Below are 21,481 nucleotides of genomic sequence, written 5' to 3'. Positions count from 1 at the left end.
AGTCTCTTTATATGCATGAATATTGAAATAGTGAACTTAAACCTAGTGAACATTACCTAGTATGCATTGTTTAACAGACGGGCATTCATATACTGTATTTTCTCAATAAGAACTTTAGAAGTACATCTTCCAGTGTCATTTCATTCCTGTATTAATTGGCTAACATGCATTGTACATTCCTCACTTGAATATCTTATGGAGATGGAAAAGCATGTAAATGCAGTTTAGATAAATGCTCCTTGCTTGTGCACTCAGTGTAGATGCATACACTTTTTAAACAGTATATAGAATTTCTAATTGAGGAAATACAGTTACATGTATACATCATGCATGATTATTTCTAAGGGTTAACTACAGCATTTTAATTGTTTTTTATGACACATAGGAATTATTAATTTGGAGGTATGTTGTGTTCTAATAATAATGTGGCAAAGAGTTAATAAAACTATGGATATAATATTTAGGGTATTATTTTCAATGATTTAATCATTTGAATTTGTGAATATTCAAAACAACATATAAGAGTATATTTTGTTTTGTTATATAACACAGTAATACAGACAATATAGCATAATTTTAAGTTAAAAATATACATGTACGTTAATAAAAAAAATAAAGAATTCAAATAATTGTGATTGCAAACTAAGCAAGTATTTGTATGTTTAAACTTATTGGGTTGAAGGTGATAGATGGTGTATACTCCATGTGGGGGTCAGGAATAAATGGAACATGGTGACTAATATCTGGTACATTTGTAATTTATTGATTGTTAACTACAGTACTATTTTTATTCTATTCAACAGTAAATTATCTCCAGAGTTTGGTAGAAAAAGAATGCCGTATAGGAGAAAACAAGAACCGATATTCCATGAAGACTTGGTCATTGATTCAACTAGGAAAGTACTGGTTGGTGAACTTTCCTTTTTATATACAGTGTATTTATTGGATGCATGATGTCATTTTGCAGTGGAAGTTGTGGAAACCTTATGCCATAAAAGCCATGCTCACGTTACGGGATCTTGGTACCTGCTGAAATTTGTAATCTACATGTGCATGCTGAAATTTGTAATCCTTCTTGTTTGCAAAGGGATTACAGCATTTGGTGCATTCACATTAGTCGAGACCCACTTGGGATCCACGCAGTTTGTCTCAAAACCGTGCTCTTATTCGACGATCTGTTATTTGACCCAAACATGGCAGATGATGTATCTGATGCTATTTGCTGTTATTGCATTTATCATTAACCATCGAGCAAAAAAAAATTCAACTATTCTTTTCATGTTGACATAGCATTGCAAGAAGAACCTGATTGTAGCATAAATACATGTATGTGTCGCCAACAACATTCTGCATTTATTGTGTTCACGACAGGAATTGATATTCATGCCACCTTTATGATTTTTATTGTGTTGGAACAAACACAGAGTAAATGTCTTGGTAGATATTGTAGTTTTACCAACATAGGACAATGGAGCTGTCTTAGCAAACTGCAGGAATCAATATATATTTTCTTAAGTTCACAGCTTAAAGCATGATCTTGGCTAATGCCAAGCATTCAGATAACTGATCTTGGCACATGCTCAGCCGAGATCGTGTTTTTTCTGCAAGTGACGACTTGGTCTTGACTATTCACACACACATTCTGGCTTGTGTTGACCCGGTCCTGATGCTTGGCACATGCTGAGATCTCTAACGTGAACACCACAATTGTTTCTATTGGATGCATCATTGTGCTATGTTATGCAAAGCTTATTTCTGTGTACTATTTGAAGTCATACTTTATTATTTCCATTTATCTATGTTGCTAGGATACCAGCAAAGATGTGTTAACCGTGCCAAACTACAATCCCCTAGACAAATCTGTCATTCCACCATCGACCAGTAAAACCAAGAAGTATCCATTCACTAAAGAGGAACAAGTTACTACACAAGGTTAGTGATCATATCATTGTTACAGTAATGGGAGAGTAGAAATATGAAATGCAAACACTGTTTATTTAATTAATTGTTATGTAATACTAGTACATGTAATAATGGTGATTTAAGCAACAAGTTTTTGTATTATATTCACCATTTAAGAATTCTACTTGTACTATTTATTTCTTCAAAAAAAGATTGCACATTGTAAAATTTTAATTACTGGTATACATCATTTATATTTTTCGTTTCTATGTATGTGGCTAAATGGTATTTCTGATTTGATTCCCCATCTTGTTACAGAGATGCGTAAGCCACATGTGTCAGCTCTGGGTGTACTCCCATCTAGAAGTACAAAAGACATCAAAGGATTGAATGTCATTATGGCTGGTAAACCAGCAGGTGGTAAAGATGATCACAGTATTGCAGCTATTAGAGAGGTATTAACTGCCAAATAATGCTGTACATTTAGTGTAATTAATTATACATGCGATGTACAAATAAATAAATAACTAGCAAAAGTAGTAGATTTTTCAATTTTAGAAAGCATAGTATTCACTGAATATTCAAGTCTGACTTAATCCAGATGAATTTTAACTTTTTGGATTCTGCTTTGGCAAAAAAATAAGATGCTTTTGCTGTAGAATGTATTTATAATCCCCAGATGTGTTTACTCCATTGTATACTACACTAACCAAATCTGGCATGACAAAATTATTCCATTTGAACAGTTTGCGTTTTATTGAACTGATTTAATAGAAAAAAAAAATAAAACAAAACTTGAATAAATGAAATTTTCTCAGATATTTCCCAAATTCAAATTTATTTTTTAAATGACGAATGTTGGAAGAACAGTTTGTTATTTCACCACAAATATAATTTATTATTATTAAGACAAGGGCAATCAGAGAGATATATAAATTTGGTATGTCAGTGTGGTACCATCTGTTTGAATGAGGATGGATTTACATTAAAGATAATCACTTTACATTGCAACTACTTTGAGCATTTTTGTCATGTTGAGTACAGTGTTATTATCGAGAGAGCTGGCTTACATGCTGTAAAGTTATTATGTGCACAGTCCTTACAATCTGCTTCTATTTCAAAAACAGGCAAATACTACTGTGTCTACCAAGGAGAAGTCAAAACTAAACAGAGAACCAAGAAAAGAGACTGAGAAATGTCAAGATACTGCATCACCAAAATCTAAAGTGACAAAACCAGCCATTGTAGGTTCTATTGGTACTCTAGCTCCTGTGTCATTCTCCACCAGAGCTAAGCCTCCCATCAGAACAAGATCAGAGAACATTGACACAGGACCAACCCCTCGTCCTCCTAAAAGTAGAGGTATGATAGTTCTTGTGACTTCTATCAGTAGAATTGATTCAGCTATGTGCATATACATGAGATTGTAAATGACTACATAAGTTGAGTCACTTGGCTACTTGAAGATGTGTGAGATATTTATTTATTTAGATATATGATACTGCCAAATAGAGTCCCTTTTTTGAGTCAAAATTGTCTCACTGGAAGGTTTTTACAATTTCAGTATTTATTATTAAAAAAGATCTATTGAAAATAACCAAAAATCATTGATAAATCTTCAAATTGTGAAATTCCTGAAAAACCAAGACAGCCAAGTCTGGGGTTTATAATCTAATATGTAATCATTTGACAATAAATTATCAACTTTTAACATTTGTAAAATAAACATTACACCCACAGTAGAACCAGAAGTTTTTGAGAACCAAATGTATAATAGCAAAGAAACGAAATATACTGATCATTATGTTGATATTAATTTGTGTGCTTGGTGTGTGTGATTTTTCCCATACATGTGCAGAACAGTGGACTGATTTCATACTGTCATGTTACTTAATATACCCGGTACCAATAGGAGTACTAATTTTACAGAAGCTACTATATTGACATTCAATGCACTTATCATGGCGTTGATTCGTTTCACAGCAAGTTCAAGAGCAAGCAGTAAAGCAACGAGTAAGAAAAGCAAGAGTGCAGACAGCTCTCGAATGAAGGCAGTAAGAAGCCGAGCATCAGCAAAACGCCGTGCAGCCGACTCTGGTTCCAGTAGTGAGGATAGTAGTGATGATGAAAGACACAGATTGAATGCAAGTGGTGTCAGTTTTAGAGATAAGAGTTTGCCGGCATCAGCGAAATCGGTTGCATCACAGAAGTCAATTTCTGAGTTAGTAGCCGAGGCGGAAGCCATTGCTGCTGGTGGAAAACCAGATAAAGATGGCGAGAAAGGAGTAGACGAGGAGAAAGAAGTGGAGGTGGAGACACCTGTCCCTGTTGAGAGATCTGTGGATGATATTATTGCATCTTTGAAAGCTTCTAGAGGAGGAAAGTAAGTAGGAAGTGTTGTGAAGATATTCATTATATAAAATTATCAGAGATTGATATTAAAACAATTAACTGGTTGTCCAGTGGCACAGTTTTGAAAAATGGTTGTCCAACTGACAAAGAAGTTATCCATTCGAAATTGTAAAAATTTTGTAGCCAGAAAGCTTTTGCTAACAATTCATGATCAATTACTAACACACGAAAATCTCATAAAAAGCAAGATTTGAATGAGATAGCGCCCTCAAAGTTCAATCATGAACACATAGAAAGTGAGATTTGAACCAGATCTTGGTAGTTTCATTGTGGAGTCACTATATTTCACAGATCGTTTTTAGTGACATTCTAATGAAAAACTATTTGGAAGTGTTTTTTTTCAGTGAATATATACCGGTAGGTATTAAATTACGGTACATTGAAACAAAAAAAACATGTATTTTTAGTGTTCATGATTTTATTTTCACAGCTAACTCAATATGTGCAGTGCTCAAAATTGATAGTTGTATTTAGCATGAGACAACCACATGTGAAAATGAGTTGTTCATTTGGACAACCGTGAAAATAAATTGGTATTTTCACTATATGATATGTACATGAGCCAAAAACATAATTCCCTCGGTTTATTTCCGTGGATTTAAAATACTTTGTAATTCATATGATATTGCATGTCTCACTGAGCGTTGTATAATTTGTGAAATCGTTGATACCATTATAATTTCAGTGAATCCATATGCAAATGATAAAATTGTGGTAATCATATCACCAAAAATTATAGTTTAATTATACATTAAATTGTCAATGCAGGTTTTTTTGTGTTAATTAAGTCATTCAGTTTGAACAAATAGGTTATAGGTTTTAGCCACAGTCAGCTGGCGCACGTGTGATAATAAAATAAATGTGATATTTACTACATGGAGCCGCCATCTTGAATGCGGCATAAAACTAAATAAGAGACAAGTTGTGAAACGCGTTTTTCAGATTCCTATAAATCAGGATGAAAATGCCAATATTTTTACAGAAATACATGTAAGATTCGTTGTGGTAATATTAAACCAACCGATAACAAAATCCAGCCGAATTCAACGTTTTTCTGTGGAAACATAGAACACTTTCCCGGGGTATTTAAAACCAAAAATTGTCATTCCAGCTCAGCAGCCAATCAGCGACGGCCTTACAGTTAGATGACAAATTTGGTTTTACCAGTGAGTTAAACTTGCTTTTGGTGTCAGAGACATTACAAAATTATTACTTAATCTTTGCACTTTAAGACTAACTCTAATTTGTTTTTTTTCACAGACGAGAAATGTCAGCAGCTGATATTAAAATTCAACAAATTATGCAGAGTGTGATGGTAAGAGCTAAAGCTGTTTTAGGTGATGATATGGAGGAGGAGGTAGCTGAGGAGGAAGAAGAAGAGGAGTCGGAGGAAAAGAAAGAGGAGGAAGAGGATGGATATGAACAAGCTGATATTGTACCAGGGTTACCTGACATTAGTGTTATTATAGAAGCAGCAGAAGAAGATGAGACTACTGATGACCAAGAGTTGCTAGATGATATAAATGAAAATATAGAGGATGTGAGTATATTTCTCATTTCTGATGTCATAAAAACAAAAGATTATTCAAGTATCACCACTTGGTGGAGACATACTGTAAAAGACTTGAATTCTTCATTAGGTCTTTAATTAGTCCCCGTTCGGACGCAGTCCGAAAACGAGGACTTATGTTTTGACTATGTGTGCGTGCGTCCGGACCTGTATCTTGTTACTGTATCTGTAAATGCCTAGACCAATTACAATCAAACATGATATTATATATATGCACATGAATTTGTTTCACGATCTGATTCAAGATGGCCGAGTGGCGGCCATTTTTGTTCTAAAAATCATCAAAATCAAGCATTTCTTGGCTGTTTACAGATGGATTTTATTCAAACTTGGTATATACATTGGACATTGTAGGACCTTGATGCACATCATTTTGTTTTCAGATAAGATTCAAAATGGCCGACTGGCAGCCATCTTGTTTTAATAATACATGTAGTGCCATATCTCTGACTTGTTGTGACTGATTATGTTCAAATTTTAAATATTCATTATACATCATGTCATAGATATACAGATATATTGGTTTGACGAGTCTATTAAAAATGGCCAAATGGTGGCCATTTTTGTGCTAAAAAAATCATCAAAATCAAGCATTTTGTTCAAACTTGTGACATACATTAGACATTACAGGTTCCTGATGCATGTTATTTTATTTTTTAGATCGGATTCAGAATGGCTGACTAGTTTTGCTTATATCACTGTTTTCAAAATTTGCTAAAATAAAACCAAGAATATATTTATAAAACTTACTACCTGCACATATACTTCTGATCTATGTAGTAGTGTAGTCTTGAACTCCTGGGAGCACCCAATTTTAAGGTCAACAATTTCAATAATGTCTGATAATATTGTCTTGCTTGTACTAGTTTGAAAGGTACCATATCAGTGCTATGGAGCATCTAAGGTGTTGTTTCTACTATACCAAGCCCTTTAAGGTAGCGAGACTATTATTTGCATACTTGTTTTCATCTTCTAATTGTGACTAAATGACTACAAATAGACCCAGGAAAGTATATATTTTTAGAATCGTCAGACTTCAAGCTTTTCACAAGTGTATTTTGCATGCCCGTATCTGCATTCTACGACGCGTTACTCAATCAAAGGTGAAAAATTACTTTTTCTGTAAAAAAAATAATTACGCATTTATGCTGGCGATAAGAAGTATTTTTTTCACTTTTCCTAGTTGTTCAATAGTCTGGTAAATTGAATGTGTCTGGTCAGTTTTATTCAAGCAACGCGTTTTAAAAAATAGTGTGCTGAATTTCAATTACTGTTTTAGTCACATTGCCCCCAACTCAAACCACAACTCGTTGGTAAATAATCGATGAAATAGTTTGTCTGGACACATTCAAGTTCCTCTCATTGTCACCTTAAAGCTGTGAAAATTTGGTGTTAATCCGACGACAATAAGTATACGTTATTTTTTGTTAAAGACCTTGTATTTTGAAAAACATAAACTCCTAGAAAACGTCCATGAAGTAACAGCAAAAATTTTCAAGCTTGTTTATCGGCACAATCAATTTGTTTTCCCATCAAGGTCTGTTTTACCATGTGTAGGGGCATCCAAATGTGTAAGGCTATTAGAAACCAAAAAAATAAAGGAATGGGATAGCTATAATTGGATAAATTCGGCATATGAAAACACCAAAATCAATGATTTTTTTCAGTGGCTGTGTGACCTTGTGTCTGACACATTCATATGCAAATGACTAATCTGTGAAACAAACAAGGGCAGAGACAAACCACTCGAATGTTTGGAAACACTCATTGTGTGTCAGATAGCTACTGATAACACATCCTAACATTGCTTTGTCTCGAGTTTATCTTTGAAACTTATAGGCACACAGATTAAACCTGTATTGTTGATTTTGGAAAACACTACTGAGGCTGCCTTGCTTCCCTTCAGAAAATATACATTTTAACCAACTTACATGACATTCTATGTTATGTTGACTTTATCATATGAAAGTTTATAGTGCATTTCATCAATTAATAAATAAATGTGAAAATCGTAATTTTCAACACAAATAATAGTCTCGCTACCTTAAACAATGTGACTTCATGAACACATGTGACCACTGTGCTACATGTACCAGTGATAACCATGATGCAGTGTATGTTTATTTTTATTATAAATTCTAATCTTTATACAAAATTATTATTTTAGGAAGCTGCAGTGACTGATGCGAATGGTGTAGAGATTGTTCAACCCCCCAAGTCAGAAGATGCCCTAGAGGAAGATAAGAAACCAGAGGATGCAGTCACAACAAAGCCATCCCAAGTTGAATTTGATGAAAAGATTGAATTGATACCAGATGAAGGTATTGTTGTTGATTTAGAGCAAGCCTGGCAGGTAAGCATCATTTATAGATGTTCTAACACTACAGTAATGTACTTTATTTTCACTTGGAATTTTATTTTCGCTATTCGCTGAATGAATGATTCAGTAAAGATAAAATCCAGTCAAAATAACTTTTTTTCTATATTCTACATTCAACTCATTAAAAATCAATGTAAATAAACTCCATACAAAATACCCAAAATGTATTTTCAGCAAAAAGTAATTCCAGCTAAAATAAAGTATTTTACAGTATTATTGAATGTGAAATGCAGTGGCATACATTTCACGCCCTGTAAAATTTTCAATACATCAAACTGTGTAAATCATTGTCTCGCATACGGAAAAGTATTTTTATTGAGTTATAATGATTTTTTTCATACTGGCATTATGATAAGAAATAAAAAGTGCCACCTACATGTACCATCTCCATTCATGTTGTATTATTCAGATTCACAAATAAAAATTCATTTTAAATTATAAATTAAATTATAAGTTATTCATCTCAATTTGTGAACAATACTCATTTGAAACAAAAAAAAAATTGTTATTACTATTTTTCAGGATGTCAACGCACCAGAATCAGTTACATATGAAGACATTGTCAATATAGAAGGTGAAATACAGCCACTGGAATCCAGAATAGAAATCTCTAAGACTGACCTACCACGAGCAAAATCCAAAATCCCAATTTTCAGTAGCTCTGTCTCATTCTTGTCTACATGGGCACCAAAGGAGAAACCTAAAACAGAGGTGAGAATTTGTTCAAAGATCATTGATAAACCTTGTGGCTCTTCCACATGGTCAGATTGGATCAGCAGTGTACACCTGACTAAATGAACCTGAGAATGCCTAGGTGAATTGATTGATCCTCATGTACAGTCTGTAAGGATGTTGTAAATGAAGTTTTTGACTAATCAAAATGCAGCTGCCCGGTTAATTTGTAAATCAAAGAAATCGGATCATGTCAGTCCACTTCTAAAATCACTGCACTGGTTACCAATTACATCTCGTATACATTAAAAAGTCAGAACTATTTGTTACAGTTCCATAGCTGTCACCGGTCCATCATACATATCATAACTACTTCAACTATATACTCCTGCCAGATAACTTTGTTCATCCTCAGACACCCGTATTTTCTTGAAACCGTGCGTTTCAACCAAAACATATGGTGAACGCACATTTGCTCATATTGGCCCCACTACATGGAACAATCTACCATATGATGTCCGCCACTCAAGTTCTCATGACTCTTTTTGTAATAGGTTGAAGACTCACCTATTTGATTTGAATTGAAATTTACTTTTTTTTTTTTTATGCGCTTAGAGCTAATTTAGGTTAAGTGGAATATAAATACTCTTCATTATTATTATTATTAATTGATTTTTGCTTTGTTTTCATCATAGAAGAAACAACCCCCTAGAGAACCAGAGAGAATGAGTATTCATCATTTCTGTACACATGCACCAGAGTTACCACTTCCTGGTCATTTACAAGCAGTCAGTAGAACCTACCATACACCAGCCAAGTATGGAATACAACAAAACATGGACAGGGTAAGTTGTCATACAACCATGTACACATACACATTTATAAATATTTTGAAATCTATAATATAATGTTTCTATTGCTATTTATGTTTGGAGGTAGACAACCTGTAATGTCTATTAGTCTGCTAACAGAATATAGATGATAGAAACCAATAACCCCAGCTGGTAAAGTCTTCCAACCATGGCAGATCCATTATGCATTCTAAATGTTTCATTAAGTGATTTAAATAAGTTTGCCTCTGATTGGAGAAAAAGCTCTAACACCTAACCAGAAGACGAATCAGAAAAGGCCTTGCTTGTTCTCTTGGATTAGCCTCATATGAAGTTCTGGTGATAATATTTGTTGGAGTAGTGGAGGTCAGGCTATTTGCTAATTTTGTTAGATAGTTGATTAAACTAAAATTGCTTTGATTGAAATATATTTTTCGTATCTTCTTATCTATGGCATCCCAAAATAACGTGTCAGCTTTGATGGCTATGATGATAATAATGGCAAACAATGTGCACTGACTATTCAATACATTCATCAGATCATGTAAAACATTGGCTGGATCTTGTTGTCTGTAGCTTATTTTTTTATTGAAAGTCTCAGAAAGTCTCTGAGATTGTGACAATTAGTCTAAAAGTTTTCAAGATTGTGGATAATACAAATTTGATTGAGCTTTCTACTTCCGTATTTGTCCTATTAGAAGTGCATATAAACCTAAAATCAAATTTGTTTAATACTGAATAATTAAAAATGTAACTTATTTTGACCATTGAAATGTTTCAGATCTGAAATTTACGTAAGCGTATGCTCTACCGGTACTATTAGAGCAAATATAGGAATATTAATTTTTGAATTACCGACCGACTAATTAAGTAATGTAATTTAAAACTGCTAACAAGTTTGGAGCTATGGAGAAATCACCTTGTAATATGTGTTTGTATTCATTTGATGTAACCAACTGCTCGGTAAAATATCAATAATTTATCATTTTATGTTTTCTCTTTTGAGAGGCATACTCATTTGTTCATCCAAATATTGCCAAAAAAAAAAATTTTAATTGTTGATAAAGTAGTTGACATATGTTACAATCACACTCCATTACCTTTGTTTGACAGCATTCAAGATTCACAACTCAGAGCTACTATTCTCAGCTATCAGACTCCCAGCATACAATGCAGCAACAGATAGACGACTATCAGGACCGGGACCGTCGCATGTCGGCTGCCGCTAAAAGAATACTTGAGGTAGCATCTGATGATTCACTGGATGCATGGCAGCAAAGAGCAGATGAGCTGGTCAGTATAAATCTTCACATTCTCAAAAAAAAAGTGCACATACACTTTGTAAACTATGTATTTATTGTATGCCTGATGATCGAAGTATGACTTAAAGTTCAAAGTGTGCTTCAATGGTCTGCCAGTTTTGAACCTCTCACAAAAACCGCTTTTTGTTGTCAATGTATCTCCAGGGTTGCATTTCTGGTCACACTTTGGGTGGGTACTGGTAAATAATATACAAATATTGACCCTGACCAAGGTTGATATACAGATTTGTCAACCCGGAGAAAACAAACTGAGGCAAAGCAAATTCTGAAATGCCATGTGAATTTCAAGTTTCAATGTTTTGTATGCATTGAAAAGTATGGAAAAAAAAACATGATGAAAAAAGCAGTTGATGACTCTTTCCATGTGTCAAGACAAAACCATGCAAAAATTGAGAGATGTTTACTAACAACTGCCACTGTTTAATTTCAAGTTCAATGGAGAAGATTGCGATAGAGTTGATGGTAAAAAGATGTCAGTAAATACAGACGTGTCCAGGTAAGAAAATTTCTATCTTTATACCAGTATTACATATATGATACAAACATGGTAGAATGACTTTGTATTTCTAACACTGCAAACTATTGTTTTTGACTTGTAGATTTGTGTTCTCAGTAATACATAGTGTACTATAATGCTGATTTAGGATATACTATTTATTTATTCATCAGGCTTTATTGGACTCCAGCTCCTCCCAAGATGGATGTACCACCAGCTTATGTAAAGAGTCACTTGTTTCCTGGTTACCATGGGGCGGCATTAGCTGAGGAAAGCGTACAAGCACCAACAATTGGTGAGGAGTCTGGTGAGAGTGAGGCTGAGTTGGTTAGTATCTATGATGAAGGGGATGTAGAAGAGAAGCTACAAAGGGAAAGGTGAGGGCGCTCTTCTCTAAATGTCTTAGAAAGTAATTCAAAACTGTCCATATTCTTGTTGCCGCTATAAATGATATTTCTTTGCAAATAACGATCTATAAATGTAAAATGTTTTGCTGTTCTTTAAAAAGTTTACTCTAAGCATGTCCATAATCTTCATATATGAACGTTAACTGCGTACAGATGTATGTCAAAATAGGTTTATAAATATGTAGATTTCCTTATGCTAATTGAAATACGCTTCTCAGTTCACATGTATACAATATACATGGGCGACACCCACTCATCCCCCTATATTCGATGCAATGCTTGCATTTAACTTTGGTATCTTGTAATTCCGATTAGGCATGTCATGTTTGAAACAAAATGTGGAAAAATTAAAATCATGACTTTGGTGGAATAATTATGTGATTAGGATTAAGGTAGTTCTCTACCATTAAAATATTACAAACTTTATAATTAAAAAATTGTTGTGTGATGATTCACATACATGCAAGTAATATATGCATACTAATATTCAAAATTTTTAGACAGCCATATGTAGCTTCATAACGCTATATACCGGTAATCATATTTTTAGAATAGGTCACCGAACAAAATTTTGAGATATGATGGAATATTTCTGCCATAGGAACCAATTGTAAACTATTCAAAACATGCATTTTTTAATCAATTTCTGAGGTCGTTTTGTAGAAAACTTTTGGTGACCAAATATTTCTGTTTCAGAATTTTGAATATTACAGTACCCCAACCCCTCTTGCTCGAGTTCAAGGGTTAATGAGTATGTTTTTTAATGTTAGCAAACTACCTTAATGTCTTGTGCTTATATTATGTATAGAACACTGACCAGAGTGTATGGTTCCAATGAAGATGTGAGTAAAGTCCCTAAACCTAGACAATTGAAACCCAAGACACCAGCAAGATCACCATCTGTAAGTTCAAAGTCAACCACTGAGCCTGAAAGAATGAAGAAAAAAGGTAAAGATTTCAACTGTGTTTTACAATAATTGGGTAACACAAACAAGCCTTTAGAAACTGTAGGGGTTGGGGTAGAAACAGATAAGGCAATTCAGTTTGCAGAATGTGTGGATAAAAAGCAATCTCTAACTGTAGTCAGGGTTTCATGTGCAATGAAGATCTCGCAAGAATTGAAGAAGCCACATGGATTGTGAGATGATCGTCAACATTTTATTTAAATCCTTTGATGTGTTTAAGTATTACGTTTACTGTAATTAATAAATACTACAGGTATGGTAAGATATCCGCTATGCCAATAGTCTAGCAATTCAGTTAATATTCAGTGTTAACCATTTTTCATTACGAGTCTTGTTCACTACGGAAATTTTGCTTTGATTCTAAAGTTTTTGAAACTTTTTTTTTTATCTAGGAGCACCTCTGCCAATACGTGTCAGAGTCAAAGACATTGAACTCCCTGAAGACTTACCACTCTCTGTTGCAGCTGACAAACTGTACAACAGTGTACAGAAGTGGGACGATATCCCACAATTCAAAGCATACATAGAAGCCTTATCAGGTAGTGCGAAGTGTTCTAATGTGTCAAAAGGTAGTTTGGTGTTTGAAGTGGACTGTAACAATCCTAAAGCGGCAGATGCTGTCTGGTCAGCTTACCAGAGTGGCCGCTTAGAACAGTTACTTAAGGAAAGTCTGATGAAAAAAACTGGTGCTCACAGACTAGTGCTTGAGATAGTCATTGGTGAGGAGGAGTTCCAAGGGCTGAAAAGAGAACTTTCAGAAGGTGAATTGACTTTTCTTTGCCTCTCTTCTCATCAGTCATGATTCAGATTTGTTGGAATAGCTTTTGCATGCATATGAATACACATGTTTTTTCTCATTCATTCAAATTTTTAGTTTGTTGTTATCACATCTCTTCCTCAAGTTTTCAACACGGAGACTTGTGTTCTCACTGTTTTGCTGCATATTTTCCAACATGTTGACATAAATACATGTTTATTGCACCCAATTGTCAGCACATTTCAATAGTTAAATTATTTCAATCACTATTGCATTCTTCACCCATACTGAACACTGTCTCAGAATGATTTTTTTCCACCATTACCAGTAATGTCAGTTACAAATACCAGTAACTTCACTGTTAATTCATTCATGTTTGATTTGCATATAAGTAAACACAAATGATATCCATCAGATTGCTGTACATCATAGTGGCATTGATATTGAAGAGATTGGCGTCACTTTTGATGTCACAGATCAGATATACAACAACAAAAACGCAGCTGTATTTCATATAAACATTTCTGCTGCACCTGTTGTAAAATTTGTTAATTTGCATGCTTAGTAAATAAGCATGACAGTCACCTGTTTCCTCAATATTAATATATATAAGTTGCAATGTACACGATTTATTTATTCACATAATATTGATAATTGTTTGCACATACACTCTAGCTGAGGAACAAGATGAAGACATAGGTGCCATGGTGACAGGTCAGTCCACTATCAGCACTATCTTTGTTATGCAAATGCACAATGTAAAATATTGCAAGTACATGCATAATAATTTTATCACTTGTTTTGGTCACTTTCAAACTGACCAATAAATGGAAAGAAGTGTGAAAAATGACCCAAAAATTGGTGCCATGATTATTATGTAGTGCCCTCCAATGTCTGTGCTAACTATGTTTGTGCTTTTGTTTTTATTTTTTTAATTCACAGGATATTAACAATTTAATTATTCATTTTAGGAGATAAAGCCCGTCCTTCAAGGACCAGTGTGGCCGAGATGAGACAGATGTTTTCCAAGATGGCTACTATCAATCCGAGTGAAAAACAAAGACCTTTTGAAATACCAGATGAAGACATTTTTCCAGCTGAAGTTCCCATTAGGTACTTAATCAGAAGTTTTAATTTGTATTGAGTCCATTAAAATATATACCGCTAATTATAAATAAATAATATTGACTTTATGTCATTGTACATAGTGGTGTGGTGTGGTAATTTCAGTGTTTAATAAGTAAATTAAAATTATTTTATGAAAAACATTGACCCTTCTTAATGCTAAACTATTCCCTATTTATTTGAGTCAGATATTTCTTATATATTAATCAGAAGATTATTGTACACATTCTGAATATTCACAAATACTTTAGAACAATGTTTGATGAATAAAATAAAATCTATATAGAGATAACATGCATCCTCAATATTAAATAAATCTCATTCTGCTGTGTAGGAGAGCTGTATCCTGTCCTAATTTGCATGAAGAAGAGGAAGAATGGGATATCACATTTCCTGGGGATTTCAACACTTACATGAAAGAGCTACAGATCCAGAAACAACAAATAGAAGACGTGAAATCTGGGAAAATGAAAGAACCGTACAGCAAAGCAGAAGAAGATCCAGCAAGAGAAATTGTATGTATGGAGTATGGGTTTTAATTGTGCTTTAAATCAAATTTATACTTATAATTGTATCCTGATCATATTTTAAATAGCTAAATTGTTAAATGATGATGCATTCACACTAATTCTGAGACTACATTGGATACAGGCTACTTTCACAGTAGTTGAAATGCCAACCTACCTTGCCCTGTTGTTAAAATCACATTTTGTGATGATACTTTTTGTCTTATTGGCATTTGATAATATAAATATTCATGAATTGCCAGACTGGTATTATTTGATGATTTTTCCTGATTCATTGTAAATCAGTGGGAGTTGGAACATGTTTCAAAAGTGTTAGCAAATGGAATTTGAACAAAAAAAATTAAATACCGGTAACAAGCCAAAATGTCAGTACTAATATGAAAACATCTTTGAATTAAAATAGTCTATAATAGTCCTATAAATGTCATCATAATTGTTCTGTTTTATGTAATCTTTACAGGTTTCCAGTCTCTCAAGAAGTATTGAACAGTTGACCCCTGTACAAGTAATCAAGAAAGGTATTGTTAGTAGTAAACTTAGAAGCATGACATATAAGAATCACCTTGCGTGAAATCTACTTGCTTATTTTGGAGCAAGATAAACCAATTAATAATCCAAAACTATGTAGATAAATCTAAATCCCACAATCCCAATTCAATCTCAAAAGAGATGTCCCCAGTACTTACAATTAGTAATTTTCAAACAGGTTATATGATCTTTATTTTCCTTTATTTATTATTTTTTTATTTTACTTTGATTACCTTATTTTGTTTCAGTGGAAAGTCCAACTCCTGCTGAGGTTGCAAGAGAAGCTGGCTTGAAATATGTTATCCTACCAAGTAAACCCAAGTGAGTGAATATGAAAGAGTGTGTCTTTGTGATTTGGGGATAAATCAAAGTACCGGTAAATTAATATATATGGTGTGTCTGTTTACTGTCTCAAATTAAGGCAATATTGGGTTCCATTCCCATTGTAGTATATTAAACTTTGAATAGTTGTGTGAGATGTCATGTAAATTATGGTGAGAACTGGCCATGTGTGCTGTTCTTGGTGCACATTGAAGAAGCCAGGAGAACCGTCTTATAAGTAAATGACCAAGGCTGAATTACCATAAATTAGTATGGCTGCCAATTCATGCATTCTTTTCAACACACTGTTGTTAAAATAGTCATTAATTTATAATAGTAATATTGTGTAATTTATAAATATTTATTACAGAAAAAAGAAAAAAAAGAGGGCTGACCCTGTGAGTATATTTAGAAATATTGTTGATTATAATTAAGATTTTCAAACATAATGTGGCAATATAATTTATTTTCCATGCCCTGTCTTTGTGATATCAAAGTTTTCTTTTAAACTGATAATAGTGTATGACACTTTCTTGGTGTATTGTTTGCAGAGACGCCTTGAACAGATTGATAGATTTTTAAGAGAATCCCCCAAACAGCTAGTAAGGTAATGTGTGAAACTATTCTGTCAGCAATGACTATTTCTACAGCAAAATGAATTTTATTTCTATTTGTCAAATATTATATGCTTTAATAATCAACATAATACCTTGGTTGATGTTGTTGCTTGTCTGATTGTTGATAACAAATGATATGAATCAGATATACATGTATATCTAAAGCTATCATAATTCATTACAGGAGTGAATCCTTACCCAGGGTTACCTTACCAGTAGAACCACAGTTGAGAGTCCCAAGGTAAGACACACCTGTAACTTGATGGAAGTCATCTGTTGTATGAAAGATGGAGTATGTGGTATAAGACTGTGAAATAACTACATGCAATTTTAACAAACTTGGTTTCATGGCTGAGTGAGCAGTGTTTGATTTTAATAGACTGCACCAACAATCAGTTTTTAATAGGCTTGTTGCTGAATTAGCGAAGATACAATATTGCTATTATAGCTTACTGTAAAATACTTTATTTTCTCTTCGATTTAATTTTCGCTGAAGGAATGATTCAGTGAAAATAAAATCCAGCGAATATACCTTTTTTTCTATATTTTACTTTAAACTTGTTAAAAATCAGTGAAAATAAAATCCATACAAAAACACCCAAAATGTTTTTTCAGCGAAAATTAATTCCAGCTAAAATGAAGTATTTTACATGTTTTACAGCCATTTGTTTGAATTGATATATACAAATATACATAAGTATGTGTTTGAGCTGATTGAATAATGTACTTTGTGATTATTGTCATCCTATATAGGCATGTAAGACATGGACGCAGACCAAGCATTCCCAATATTCTGAATTTTGATGAGTATATTGAGAAACATCATGTAGAGTAAGTAATGCAACATGTTATTATTACCTGATATATGAACTGTAAATAGTGTACATCCAGTGATTTGTGAACGAAGACATCTTCTATTTTCTAGAGGAAATGTTTAATACATTGCATGAATAAACTGCAGCCAGGAATGTATATTGTCACCAAAAGTATCGTAAAAGTGTGTGGTACAGTACAAGAGTAGATATAAATATTTAAATAAAGGTTATATTTCAAGAAATACAATAGAGTCAAAGCTATATTACTGACCTCTGATCAGTCCCATCGTAATTACCCCCTGTCACAGACACACTCCGAGATGGAGACTCATGGATTTATTTCCGTCCATTTGTCTGCTCATGAGAGATTATAACTCTGGAATGCATAATCTGATTTGAATTTCTTGGACAAATTGTTGAATGTAATGTACAGCAGCTCAAAAAAGTTTCTTCATGATTTTGTTTAGGGGTATTTTAAAGTAAAAAAGATAATTTTTGGTCAAAAATAAACTGAAAATTATGTTTTGTCATTTCTTAGCTTTGCATTCACCAGTTTTATTCAAACTTGGAGTTTATACCATATTATGAGACACAGCTTCAAGGGACATAGTTTTGCTTTTCAAGCACAATTTTATGCATATTTCAGGGTAAAAAATGGTAATTTCTGATCACAAAAATAGACTGAAAATGATTTGTTTTTTCAATGTTTAAGCTTTGCATGGACCAACTCAAATGACTAACCATGTAGCCATGTCTTCAAAAACAATAGGGTTCTATTTTACTGGCCAAATTGGAATATGACTTGTTCCAATTGATTCACACTCTACTTTGTCTCAAACAGAGACTACGACATGTCTTGTTTACATGTAAAGTGACATGTATACAAAGTCCACCTGTCTAATTTGACTCCAGAAATGATGTAAGATGATATACACTTAGTGATTTACACTATTCTCTCCACTGACTAGGATATTTTGATTTATTCTTCATTCTTTCAAGATTTGTCCTATCATATTTTTAATCATAAATTAATTAATCAACCTCTATATCAAGACCACCTGTCTATAAAGGTCAATTTAAGTACCATGGATGGTTGCCATACATAGGTTTGATTGTATTACTGACAAATTTTGAAGTAGACTTTAAGTAATGTTTTATCTGATGAAGTGATATAATGTAACTGTGTTTCCGAAATGACACGATATCCATGCTAAAGTTTACTTATTTGTCTTATCAGGGAAGGTACGGATCTTCGTGAATGGGCTCGTGATATCTGGAATGACTGGTTTGATGAGGTATTTCCTCCAAGTTATCGAGATACAGAAACACCTGTGACTGATATAGGATCAGATATTGAAGTAACTCCAACTAGAAAGTGGGTCTCTTGTCGAACGTTTACATTCACAATTCAATTATATAGTATTCTAGATACAGTATTCTTTACAGATAAAAGTCTGAAATCTCAGTTTAACAATAGAACAAGTGTAAGAATGAAAGAGGATGGGAAAATAAACAAATAGCATTAGTTAGATTGAATTATTTTGTCATCAAACTTTTCTATGCAATGGAATTTAGTTTTAGACATGCCAGTTGGTGATTGTGTTTACGACTGAAACTGAGACACTCAGTGTCCAAGTTCATAGTGGAGCTGATCTGCTGTTATGAGCAGCAATCCTCTCACAAAATACAGACTATCATTTTTTCATGACACTTCCCACTATATTAAAATGGCAATACACAAACTGTGGTATGATTTTATTTGCATTGAGTCAACATTGTGAGTGAAGAATAATGTTGATAATCTTGATATTGCCACACAATTTTTGTTGGATCTGTACGTTGGGAGTGGGGACAATGCTATGTGAAATCTATCTATATAAAAGCATCCATGGTGTGGTCTGCTAGTGAAGGTTGTATCATCTGTTGTTACTGTGATCAATGATAGTCTAGTTTCTGGTGGATGTCATTGAAATGTTAATATCTGTGATTGGTTTGTATTGTTGTATGATAAACTATTACAGTGCTGTTATAAACGTTTTTGCTCTCCAGAAAAGCAGGATATCATACAAAGTTGTGATTATGTCAAAATAATGGACCTGTATACATACAATGCAATTTTTGGTTCTATTGGAGATGCCCTTTTTATGAAGCGATGCCCTCCTAAAACCATATCTTAAAATGTAATAATAAATATAACCCATTCTAAATATACTCCATGGAACAGAACAAATTGCTACTGTTTTATGAATTAATTTGTGTTATATGTTTTTATTACGATAGGAGAGCATCCATTGCCAGTTCTGTTATGTCTGAACATATAGATGCCATAGATCCATTACCTGAGATCGAAGACGATGAAGAATACTCAGAGGTAAGAATGTAGTCTTCAGCCTACCAAATTCAAACCAGGGAAACTGTGGGTATAATCCCTGTAAGCAGACTCCATCAGCAGTGGAAAAATGTGATTGGACACTGTAAAATCAGGAAGGCTGTGCATTCTGGGGTCAGCACTTTGGTTGTGAGAGCTATGTTTTGTTATTTCCAAGGACATGATTGGCCTTTCTTTCTAAATGGGTCTTCATTTATGTTCATTTAAGTTTCTCGTATAAGGCAATGTCTGCAAACTAATTCTTCACCAGTATTGCAGTCTTCACATCTGACTTTAAATATAAACAGTATTTGTTATGGATACTGAAAATACTGCTATTATCTGGGTAACTATCCTGACACCAGCCAGATAACTCATTTCAACATATTGATGGATAACACTAAAACCTTCTTTTTTATGGGTATTTTTGCCTTAAAATGTAATGATAACTATTACACTGTTGTACTTGTAGGAAGTTGGTGAGGAGATTGAGAGGTTAACCCGATCCATTGACCTTGCTGAAGATCAACCATCACCATTTGATCTATGTAGACGAGGAGCTCTCTATAGAAAGGTTAGTTTTCGTCTCATTTTTTTTTTTCATTTGCCTAAATCACTGCAGTTGATCAATTTTTCATGTAAACAAACAATGTAGTTGAATACATGCCTGCATGTTGCATGGGACTCATATCTAACATAGCACAGTGGAACAACTCTGGCGAGCGGATTTCATTTTGAACTGAATTCCCAAATTGGACCAATCTGTACACATATGACAACTGATAATATTGTCACTGAACTTCAAGATTATTTTGAATTGTAGCATTTACTGTTCTTCTACTACTACTACTACTTCTACTACTACCGGTACTACTGGATATTAAATTATCAAATTATTATATTATAATTATTAAATAAATTATTATATTATTATTATTAAATTGTCGTTTGTGAAATACTTTTTTTTCTTCTATGCTGTGTATACTGTAGGTAGCACTCTTCAATGTACTTGATTACTGATGTTGTCTGTATTTTAGATTGGACAGTTGAGATTAGCCTGGGCAGATCTTGATGAAGCCATTGCTTTAGAACCTCAGTTATTGGATGCTTACTGGCATAGACATCTCCTGTTTTTACTGAAAAATAAACCTAAGAAAGCATTAGATGACTTGAATGCAGTGTTGAAACTCAACAAGCAGCATGCCGGAGCATATAGATCCAGGTAAGTCTTTTTGTCGGCCACTGGTAGCATAGTGCTGATTGCATCAGACTCATGATCAGTAGAGTTCAAATCCTATCTTAGGGTGAATAACAATAAGGGTCGACCCTTACCCTGGGTGAGTGTGCCACAGATCAATGGGAAGGCCAGTTTCCCTGGCTGAGATTCATTCACTAATGAATACGACTTTGGGAGAACCTTGGTTACGGTGCTTGTGTTTTGTTGAGCCAGGATAGCGCATTAAATTT

The 21,481-nt window shown here is 33.7% G+C and overlaps 1 protein-coding gene across 1 annotated transcript in view; it reads left to right on the top strand.

The window, feature by feature from the left end:
- Positions 1-21,481, top strand: part of LOC100371376 (uncharacterized) — a 66,586-nt gene that overhangs the window by 2,773 nt on the left and 42,332 nt on the right. Inside the window, exons 4-30 of the mRNA XM_085497940.1 lie at positions 804-906; positions 1,809-1,932; positions 2,221-2,357; positions 3,030-3,264; positions 3,886-4,285; positions 5,575-5,854; positions 8,052-8,237; positions 8,787-8,975; positions 9,632-9,781; positions 10,880-11,059; positions 11,520-11,584; positions 11,758-11,961; positions 12,800-12,939; positions 13,349-13,717; positions 14,389-14,427; positions 14,685-14,826; positions 15,173-15,353; positions 15,826-15,895; positions 16,142-16,214; positions 16,585-16,612; positions 16,766-16,821; positions 17,016-17,072; positions 17,585-17,662; positions 18,884-19,021; positions 19,927-20,017; positions 20,487-20,588; positions 21,052-21,236. Of these exons, the coding sequence (XP_085354066.1) occupies positions 804-906; positions 1,809-1,932; positions 2,221-2,357; positions 3,030-3,264; positions 3,886-4,285; positions 5,575-5,854; positions 8,052-8,237; positions 8,787-8,975; positions 9,632-9,781; positions 10,880-11,059; positions 11,520-11,584; positions 11,758-11,961; positions 12,800-12,939; positions 13,349-13,717; positions 14,389-14,427; positions 14,685-14,826; positions 15,173-15,353; positions 15,826-15,895; positions 16,142-16,214; positions 16,585-16,612; positions 16,766-16,821; positions 17,016-17,072; positions 17,585-17,662; positions 18,884-19,021; positions 19,927-20,017; positions 20,487-20,588; positions 21,052-21,236 (4,002 nt within the window). The remainder of the gene's footprint in view (positions 1-803; positions 907-1,808; positions 1,933-2,220; positions 2,358-3,029; positions 3,265-3,885; positions 4,286-5,574; positions 5,855-8,051; positions 8,238-8,786; positions 8,976-9,631; positions 9,782-10,879; positions 11,060-11,519; positions 11,585-11,757; positions 11,962-12,799; positions 12,940-13,348; positions 13,718-14,388; positions 14,428-14,684; positions 14,827-15,172; positions 15,354-15,825; positions 15,896-16,141; positions 16,215-16,584; positions 16,613-16,765; positions 16,822-17,015; positions 17,073-17,584; positions 17,663-18,883; positions 19,022-19,926; positions 20,018-20,486; positions 20,589-21,051; positions 21,237-21,481) is intronic.

The sequence above is a fragment of the Saccoglossus kowalevskii genome, chromosome 4, assembly GCF_978046115.1.
Source record: "Saccoglossus kowalevskii chromosome 4, keSacKowa6.1, whole genome shotgun sequence".
NCBI lineage: Eukaryota > Metazoa > Hemichordata > Enteropneusta > Harrimaniidae > Saccoglossus > Saccoglossus kowalevskii.
The sequence above is the reverse complement of the archived record's forward strand: the minus strand, read 5'-3'. Positions and strand labels throughout refer to the sequence as shown.